The sequence below is a fragment of the Dipodomys ordii genome, unplaced genomic scaffold (assembly GCF_000151885.1).
Source record: "Dipodomys ordii isolate 6190 unplaced genomic scaffold, Dord_2.0 Scaffold261, whole genome shotgun sequence".
Classification (NCBI taxonomy): domain Eukaryota; kingdom Metazoa; phylum Chordata; class Mammalia; order Rodentia; family Heteromyidae; genus Dipodomys; species Dipodomys ordii.
In genome coordinates, this window is record NW_012267477.1 from 451207 (window position 1) to 462056 (window position 10850).

Consider the following 10850-nt stretch of genomic DNA (forward strand, 5'->3'; position numbering starts at 1 on the left):
CAGAAGGCATGGGATATATGCTGAACTAATACAGCAGTGGTGCTAACTAAACACTGTTAGAAATGAACTTTATAATATGGGAGAAGGGGAGTTGAGGGAATTAACAAGAGAAAATGAGGGAGGGAATAAAACTGTTTAAAAGAAAATGTATTTGTGACCGTAGTTATATAACTCTAAACCCTACGTCCATTATATTTACAATAGCTAAAATTTTAAAAAATATTGTGGTTGGTGATGACAGTGAAAATCTGAGAGAGAGTGAAGGAAAGGTTGATATTGTCCAAAAAGTAAGGTACTTAATATTTGACTTATGTAACTTTAAGCCATGATATCACCATGATAATTACAATAAAAATTACATGGTTCAAAAGGAATTGTCCTCATTACCCAATTCATGTAACTGTAACTCCTCTGTATATCAACTCTACCATAACAGCAATTAAATAAAATCAAATAAATCTAAAAAATATTAAAAACAATGAGACCTCTATTGGGCCCTGGGGGCTTACACCTGTAATCCTATCTACTCAGAAGACTGATTAAATCATGATTATTGTTTGAAGCCAGCCTGAGCAGGAAAATCTGTGACATGGTTATCTCCAATTAACTACCAAAAACCTGGAAATAGAGGTGTATTTCAAATGGTAGAGTGCTATCTTAAGCAAAAACAGCTTGTCAGTGCCCAGATCCTTAATTCAAGCCCAAAGTCCAGCACATAAACATAAACACACACACACACACACACACACACACACACATGCTAATAATGGCACTTTGTTATAGTTGGAACTTCTAAAACCTTCACAAATTTCTGTTTGTTAGGACTAGCTACATTCACAGTGATATACGTTTTTAAAAAGTATCAGTAAGAAAGATATTAACTCCAGCATGACACAAATAGAGGTGATATTGGCTCTTCTTCACATCTTCATCCTGGGGAATATGACCAGTCTCTGGAGACTGAATTGGTGTCAGCAAAAGGCTGATATTTATCATGATTATTCCTCAACAGGTGGGAAACAATTTTGTATATAGGAATTCTCACAATTCCCTGTATACTTGTTCAAAGACTAAAAAAAACTTCCCTAAGGATAATTGTCCAACTGAGGAGGCTATATGTCTGCTCTTAGAGACTCCTCTGGCCAAGCTGTCAGAAAAAAGTGGGACACATTGGTAACAATATCCCAGGGCCCCTCTGCAAATCCATTTACTTTTCTAGGGAATATAAGTGCTCTAGAATGGAATCCAGCAATGGCTCTACTGGAAAATTGTTGTGTTCTCCATCACATGTAATTACTATAATACCTTACCAAGCACTAACCTTGGTAGAGAAAGCAGTCCAGACTCAGAAAGTGAAGGTTTTTTTTTCATATTGTAATACAATGTGTGACAACTAAAGGTGCATTACTGACAGTAATAATTTGTAACATCATCAGATTCCATGATTGTTAGTTCACTAGGCTCCATTCCCACAGTTTATGCTGCTTTCCTAGGATCTGGCAGGCACCTTTCCCAAAGAGTTCATCCTAAGGCCCACTTGGTGCAGACAGTAAATAGACTATCAAGCTCATTTGGTACAGGCAGCATATTATTGGCCTCCTTTCTCCTTTACATTGATATGATGCTCCTTTAAGGCAGTTACAACCATATAAGTTAACAAGGTCCCTTTAAAGTGACCTTTGGTCAGGGCAGCTGCAGACCCCTTGTCTCCTACTTGGGCAGGTGCCATAAATCCTAGCATGCCATGATGAAGTCCCTAGATGACTGTACATCCACACCAAAGTCTCTGCCTCCTAGGTCCTTTAGGTTATAAGGGTCACCTCATACACTGGCCAGGGCTTCTTCTCATTTTGCAGGAAGTTTTCTTCCCCCCTCCCTTTGCAGGCAATAACCTTTCTTTGTTCTATGTGTGTGGATGTCTGCTTGATTCCCTGGCAGGCCAACAGTGGTGCTGTGACTCAGATCCAGGTGTTATCTAGGTGAATTTGCTCTTCATGAATCCCACCCACCCAGCATCTGAGCTGTCTCTAGAGCCTGGCTATGAATTGCCACTGTGCTAGTTGCCCTCTCACCTGGAGAGTTCCCACCCCAGGGGCCCAGACTTCTGCCAGACAGATACAGCCACCACACTGATTCCTCCTGTCCTTAAGAGCTCCTTCACATCCAATTCACTGGCCTTCATTCATCTGTACACAGTAAGTGGACCTGGGCTCCCAATGGTGATTTTTCTTTCCCTTACTTGGCTCACTGTTTTCCTTTAACCAGAGAGGGAAGGAAAAAGGAAGGAAAGAAGGGAATGGAAGGGAAATAAAGCAAAAGAAGTAGAAGACAGGGGAGGAAAAAGTTGGGAAGGCACATTTTTCAGGAAAGGAGCCCACAAATCCTGTCTCCACAAGATACAGTTGAAACCTCAGTGATGTCAGAAATGCATCTCCATCTGTATGGGAATCAGTTTCAGTAATGCAAAACATCCTAAATTAGACACAACAGCACCCATGATAAGTCAGTGAAGTCTTCATGGTAAAATTTTCTATGATAAAAGTCTTGGCACAAATTGTAATACTAGTCTTCCCTGGAGACTTGTGCTTTCTTTTATGATTAGCAACATGGTCTTTGATTGATCCAAGAGAGATGCAGAATCAGGGATGAGCAGAGAGGAAGCAGCTGATGCAGCAAAATCACTGGTCCATGGTCTGGGGAACTTTGTGGTGGAGGCTGAAGTGTTATATGGATCTCATAATGTTGCTGAGAGCAATAATCTGCTACATGGTCTTCTGGAGGCTGCTGAAGGTGAGGGTGATATCAACTCCTTCCATAGAACCAGTCAGGGTTGCCAGAAGTGCAATTTAGGAACCTGGTCCAGTTTCTTCTGGCATTAGCTTAAAGTAGTTTTTTGGATTGGAGCTTCATAAAGACTGGCTGGCCATACAACTGTAGGTGACAATCCCTCCTGCAGGGATCACGGAGACTATATCACTATGATTTCTCCAGACACCCACAAACATGATGAAACATTGTGAAATGTGATCACACATTGCTTCACAATATATTAAACTGTGTTTCTCAAGTAGTGTATATCTATGGTAACAATTTCCATTCTGGTCTAGGTGATTTCTTTCATTTTATATTCTAAAATCTGCTTTTACTTTTATAAAGGTGTGACTCATCAAAACTTCTAACCTGAGACTCCCAGAACCAGGTTTAGGGAGATTTTGTGCTGTGACACCTTCATATTGTCTTCACTACTCTGAATTACTCAAGAAACATCTCTTGGGAAGCTCAATAAATAGATCACTGAGCAGAAATGAGCCTCAAGATCCTTTGCAAAGCACCAAGAGTGGGAGTAAAACTTCATAAGCTCTGAGCATGAGAACAGATAGTAGATAAACAACAAAAAAGCATGATCCATTGGATTCTGCAGAGCAAAACTACAACATTCAGTGTTTTTCAACAAATTTATACATGCAAAATATTTTTACACTGTCAATAAAATCTTTAATTAATTATAGCCAACATAGAAACAGATTACTTTTATTGTGTGTGTTGGTACTGTGGATTGAATTCAGGGCCAGGATACTGTCATTTAGCTTATTCTGCTCAAGGCTGGTGCTCTACCAGCTTTGAGTAATTTGAGTTACAACTCTTCTTCTGAAGTTTTTTGCTGGTTAATTGTAAATAATTGGACTTTCCTGCCTGGCTAGCTTGGAATCTTGGGTCTCAGATCTCAGCCTCCTATATAGTTAGGATTACAAGCTGAGACACTGGGGCCTGGTTGTAAACAGACTAATTTTATGGCAGATTGTAACTATGAAACTATCATTTATAACTTTCTTAGGTTATACATAGATGGTGTCAATACATGGAATGCTTTCATGTAACAGTAAAGATCCATGCAGAGTGCACAATATTTTTATCTCTGACTCCCTTTGGATCTGTAAATACTTGAAGTTGCTCTTGCACAACTCCAAAGTACCTAAAGATATTCCAACCAGTCTCTGATACTTTCCTCATCACAAATACTATCACAGGAAATAAATCCGCATGCAGGTAACAATTACCCTGCCACTGTTCATCAGGTCAGCCTTTTTGTATCTTTGTGCAGGTCCTGAGGCTTGAACACAGGGCGTGGGTGCTGTGCCTGGGCTTCTTTTGCTCAAGTCTAGCACTCTACTACTTGAGCCACAGCTCTACTTATGGCTTATTTTTGAGCAGTATATTAGAGTTAGGAGTCTCATATACTTTTCTTTCTGGGCTGGCTTTGAAATGCAATCCTCAGATCTCAGCCTTCTAAGTAGCTAGGATTACGAGCATGAGGCACTTGTGCCTGGCAAGAGGTCAACCATTTTTAAAGTAATAACTCCTGTCTCCCAAAGCCTCCTTATAATTAATACATCTAAGTCTTGTGGAGGGTAAAGATGAAAAAGTATAACTCCTAAGTCTTAGTAGAGCATTATTTTATTCCTCCACAAAATAACAACAATAATATTTTACACTAATAGGACTATGAAATTACTGGGCATATAGGTATTCTGAGTAAATCAGACAAAATCCCTGAACTCATCAGCACTTTCAGGTCAATGTGAAGGTCTGGTAACAATGAGACACCATTAAGTCAAAAGAATATACATAAAAGAATGCTACACCTATAAAAGGAAGATATACACAACAAGGGAAATGCAAAAATGAATAAGCTGTTTTACTGTATGAATCTCAATAATGGCACAACCAAGTTACAAGGGTGTGAAAATCTTTGTTTTTTTTGTATTATTGTTGTTTTACTAGTACTTGGGCTTGAACTCAGGGCCTGGATGCTGTCCCGGAGCTTTTTTTGCTCTAGACTACTGCTCTGCCACTTGAGCCACACTTCCACTTTGGTTAATTGGAGATGAGACTCTTGCCTAGGCTGGCTTCCAGCCATGATCCTCAGATCTCAGCCTCCTGTTTATCTAGGATTAGAGGTGTGCATCACTGGCATTCAGTATATTTCTGTTCTTAATTACAAGAGATGTTCTCATACCAATGCTCCTGACCTAAGAAGAGAAAAAGAGGGCAAGCATATAGAGGACTCCCCCTGTAGTCTTCAGCCAAAACATTGCAGTGGCCTTCAGAGTCTAAGACTATGATCAGGTAGGGACACCAGGAAGAACAATTGGAGCAGCCCAGCCTGCTAGTTCTGCTTTCATGGTGGTTTATATTATGATTTGTATCACTGTGGGAGGATAATCATAACCTTGTTGACAGTAATAAGTCTTAACATCTTCAGACTGCAGCTTGCTGATGGTGAGAGTGAACTCTGTTCTGTCTAATATCCATGGTCTTTGGACCTAAATGGAACCCCAGAAATGGGGTTACCAGTGTAAGAATACACCAAGGTCCTCACTAGCAAGGGATGGAGACTCTATATCCTAGAGATACAGACAGGATGGAGACTGGGTGATCTGCATGTCACATCTGGCCTCTGATGATGGAAACATAAAAACAAATATCAACACAATCAATCATGTTATAAGAGGATTTCCCTGTGGCAACACTGGTCACACTAGGCTGAGCAAATTCCTAGTGCTATTCTTCCTTACCTGGAAGGCAGAGCAGCAGGAGCCCCAGGAGCTGAACAGGGGCCCTAATGCCCATGCTGTGTGCTGACTAGAACTGATTCTTGTACAGGGTATGAGCAGCCTATTAAGATGTGTTCAGAGCAGTGGACTGTGCTCTGGGCACATGCACATCAGCAGGGGCTGAGCAGGGCTGGGCACAGCTGCAGGGTTGACTTATATCAACTCCTTTATTAGGGATTAGGGTCTTCAAGATTCCCCAGCGTTGAGGATAGAGCATGTTTGCTTGAAGAAAACATGTTTCTTTCTGGATGCTGAAGGAGAGTATCTGTCTATTGTCCACGAGGAGAATGTAGTTTTGATTTCTCCCAGGTCTAGCACATTTCTCTCCTTATTCTCATTCCATCTGTGACAGAGGCTGAGTTATAATACAATACCAGAAACTGCATAGTCCTCTCATGAGACATAGGTCAATATTACTGTGGACAGGAAAGTTTCCTCCTTTTCTCAGCCTGCCACTTCCTTTGTATGAAGTTGAAAAACAATGTAGACATGAACATCATGAATTATTTTCTCTTTCCATTTTAAATGTATGAATCTTTCACCATGCACTGCTTGGAATCACACATATCCTTGCTTGCTATCCCCTGAATGCCTTGAAAGTACTTAGCTGCTCTATCTCCACTCTTGACCCAGGCCATTGTCTTTAGTAGCGGCATTCCGCTCCCGATCAAATATGATTTGTGCCTTGGAATTAATATGATCACTTAATCTACTTATTATACCATTTCCAAGGACCCACATGCTAAGAGAAAACAGTAGTGGATGGCTGGATTTAGGACTACATGTCTCAAGCTCTGTGAAATGTGGTACATGTAAGAGAGTGTAGAAACCCTCCATGAGATCCAAAGTATGTCCTTATATAGGAGGGCTGATACTTGTTGAATTTGCCAAACCTAAGAGATGGGCTAAGATGAGCACGCACATTGACATGGCTTTCCTGTGTAAGAATAGCCTGGGGTGGCTGAGGAAGGTACCTGTGGAAGGAGCAAAGGGATAGTAATTACTGCAGAAATTGAACCAGGACATACTGTCTGCAAAGGAGGATCTGGGAGGGAGGGGAGCTGATGGTGATTATTGTAGGTTGGTTACCAACAGGGAAGTATATCTATCATGTACATTCATTATTAGTAATTAGAACCAAAATATTCACTTATGAGAGTATTCTTTTTGAAGGGAGAGTAATTAAATGAACTGTGGTTTCAGAATGGATTTTTTGTACATAGAGACTTGATTGTGCCTCTATGCAAAAATACAGGTAGCTATATAATTCTCTCTTGTCTGGAAATATGAGCCTCCTATGTCCATATGCATCTGTCATTCCTAAATACCATTGTTCCTTTGATAATTATTAATAAATGAACAAATGTCAATTTCTTTGTGGAGAATAGGGAAATGCAAGATGGGTCTGAACCATCCTGAACTATCCTTCAGAATAGTCCAAAGAATGAGGGGATTCTAGTCCAAAAACGTAGAAGTCAAGCTGAATGGAATAACAGCCAGTACATCTGGAGGATTTTGAATGTGAAGATATTGAAGGATAACAGTCAATTAAGGAAAATATTCATCCATGCTTTTATACTAATATTTTTCATATGGAATTGTGTATCCATTAGTTCCCAAATGATTTCATCCAGAATCCTTCTTTATTATAAAAGTTAAAAGTTTCTGAGAGCAGAAATTGACAGACCACATGGCTCCAAGTTCAAAGTGCATGTCCCAGTGAGGAGCTGATGAGGGTATGCCCTTCCTGGCAGGATGCCCTGAGAAGAGCAGAGCATCACTTCTGGGTTCTTCTGTCTCTGATGGTCTTGGCATGTGTGTTGAAATCAAGGTCCCTTGAAGTTCAAGCACCAGGATTGCAGGAGGAAGCTTGTGCCTAGAGTCAATACCACAGTCAGTCCACCTGCAGCCACACATCCGTGAGATCCCCATAGTTCTCATCCCCATGATCATGTCTTGCTCAAACTGGCTGGAACACTTGAAATACATGAGAAACACATGAAATATCTGTGATTCAATGCTGTGTCTGCATTTCATTCAGATCCCACTTCTCTCTCCATGTACACTAGAACTGGCTTGACAAGCTATGGAGAGTGTCTCCCTTGGAGATTCAGAAATAGTGTTTGGTGTCTGGTTCAGGATGATATTCGCACACACTGCAAAGAAACAAATGTGAAATGTAGTGCTAATACTTCACACTGAAGTCAAGCATTAAGAAACAGTCACCCTCTCCTACTACAGAGACTGAAAAACCTGCGTTTTTCCAGAGATTCAGTACTCACTCATCTGCTTTCCTGAGAGTCAAACTGCTAGGATCAAAGGTCAAAATAGACTGTGTTGAAACTATCAGGTCTGAATCTCTAGTCACAGTTTGTACCAATGGTGTATGAGACACATTATCAATTATCAGGAAAGAGGGCTGAATATGGAAGGTCTTTCAACCAAGGGATCTATTTAGTCCATGTTATAAAGTGACTTGAAGCTTTTGAAATTGGTGGAACTGTCCATAGGCAGTAAATTTCCCCATTATGTAGAAAGTATTCATTCCTTATTACAATTATAAAATTATTTTGAATAAATTTAGGGCAGTCTCATAAAGAACCCGTTCTATTTTTTTAAAAATTGAGACAATACTACACTTACTGAAATGCCATAATTATAGTGAAACATATCCTTCCCATACAATGGAAATAATAACAGGAAGGTGAAGGTATAATAAATTTTACATATTCTAAGATCTTACTAAGTAGCATTAACAGAAACAATAGACACTATATAACCCTAACCAAACTAAGAAAAAAATTACTCTAACCTTAGGTCCAAATTAGTTTTGACAATTATCTCTATAAAAAAACCCACAAAATATATTTCATAGAGAAACAAGTTCTCCAAAGGTCAATCTGAGTTGGGATTCTACGTTTGCTGGATGACTGTTATGAGTCAGCTTCGAGGCTGTGCCAATCCAGCCCTAGCATTGATGATTTGCATGTGCCCAGAGCACAACATACTGCATTGCTCTGAGCACTTCATAGGCTGCTTACATTCTGTGCAAGAGCCAATTCCAGTCAGCACACAGCATGGACATGAGGCCCCTTTATCAACTACTGTGGCTCCTACTGCTCTGGCTTCTCAGGTAAGGAAGGTCAACACTAAGTCTGATCAGCTCAGTGTGATCAATGCTGGCTGGCCCTTTAGGGAAGTCCTTGTAAAAACAAAAAAAAATATAGTGTGTGTGTGTGTGTGTGTGTGTTTCCCTGCCAAGTGCCAGATGTGTCATCCACATGACCCAGTCTCCAACTTTCCTGTCTGCATCTTGAGGAGACACAGTCTCCATCACTTGCAGGGCCAGTGAAATCACTGACAACTATTTAGCTATGAGCAAAAGCTAGGGAAAGCCCCTAACTCTTCATCTGTGCTGCAAATAGTTTACAACCTGGGGTCCAATCTAGGTTCAGTGACAGTGGCTCTTGCACAGATTTCACTCTCACTATCAGCAGCCTGTGGCAGAAGATCTTGTAACTTATTATTTCCAAATATTATGGATATCTGCCCACAGTGATTCAAGTCATAACAAAACCTTTCCAGGGAAGCAGAAGTGAAAAGTGGGCCTGCCCCAGCTGCTCTACTGGTGCCTCTGCCTGCTCACATAGCTTTTCAACCACAGCCAGGCTCAGAAGTTTCATTCTTTTCTCCTTCCTTCCTACTGTCCTTCCCTCTATTGTTCCTCCCTCCTTCTCTTCCTTCCTCCATTCTTCCTTGTTTCCTCCTTTCCTTTGTTCTTGATTCCAATTTCGGTATCTATCTCTGATTCTCTTCCATGCATGACTTGTAATGTCTGATGTTATATAGGGTAGAAATTGTTATTCCTGGTGAATGTATTTATATTATTTTATGGTTTACAAACGGCTGAAGAGAGTGATTATGGATCATACTAAGGAGAGATTTTTAAATTATTCAATGGCATATATTAATTTGTAATATTTCATCACAATATTGCCATATTTGCACATACTTCAATCAAAGTTTTATTACTCTTTGCTAATTTATTCGTTGTTATTGTAGGGTTGATATATAGAGGTTATAGTTACATGAATCAGGTAATGAGTAAAATACTCTTCTTTTTGAACCATATCTTCCATTTCCTCTATCTCTCTCCCAGTTTTTTCCATGCCCATTCAAAAGGTGTACACTTCATTTTCTACATAGTGTCTAGTAAGAACCACTGTTGTATTTGTTCACATTTGTTTTACCTTTTTTGTGCTCCCACATATAAGCAAACTAACATGACAAAAAAACCAAAACCAATCAATAGCAACTAAAAATGAATCTAGTTTCAATTTTTTGGAGTTCATTTTGTAAAATATTGTTTTATGTGATCTTATTGACATAGCTATTGAATCTTTGTCAAATACTCCTAAGTATATTCTCCTTTGGCTTCAGTGTGTGAATGTCTAGAGTACTATATAATTTATTATGTCCCAGTGTATGTGAATATATATATATACTGAAAGATTAATGTATATTGCATACTAATATATACAATGAAAGATTAATATATATACTGAATGATAAAGTGTATATTAATATATACATTACACTTAATTATATATATATTAATCATTGTGTTTAATCACTGAGTGTGTTTACTTGTAGATATATAGGCACATTCTCATGATCACAAATGAGGCAAACCATGCAGCTTATGTTTCTTTGGCTCTGGCTTACTTTGCTTCATAAAATTTTTTCTGTCTTTCCATTTCCTTATGAATGGTACAATATCAGTTTCTGATGGATGAGTACAATTCCATTGTGCGTCTATACCACATTTTCTTAATCCATTTGTCCCCTGAGGGACTTGGATTGATTTCCTAATTTGGTTATGGTAAATAATGCTGCATTGAATGTAGTTGTGCTGGTAGCGTTAGCGTGGCCTTGTTTGTGGTCTATTGGATAAATGTCCAGGAGTTGGATTGCTAGGTCATAGGGAAGCTCCATGTTTAGTCTTTTAAGGAACCTCTATACTGCTTCTCACAGTGGTTGAACAAGTTTACATCCCCATTAACAGTGTGCTAGGTTTCCTTTTGGCCACATCCCTGCCAGCATTTGTTATTGTTAGTTTTCTTGAGAATGGCCATTCTAACTGGAGTGAGGTAGAATTTCAATGTTATTTTGATATGCATTTCTTTTTTGTCAGAGATGTTGAACTCTTTTTCATGTATCTATTGGCCATTTTTA

The 10850-nt window shown here is 39.4% G+C and overlaps 1 gene segment (V, D, J or C); it reads right to left on the reverse strand.

Moving 5' to 3' along the window:
- Positions 1-4952: 4952 nt before the first annotated feature.
- The window catches only part of LOC106001066, a 10191-nt gene continuing 4293 nt past the window's right edge, over positions 4953-10850 (reverse strand). Inside the window, 2 exon segments of the V gene segment in view lie at positions 4953-5030; positions 5211-5324. Of these exon segments, the coding sequence occupies positions 4953-5030; positions 5211-5324 (192 nt within the window).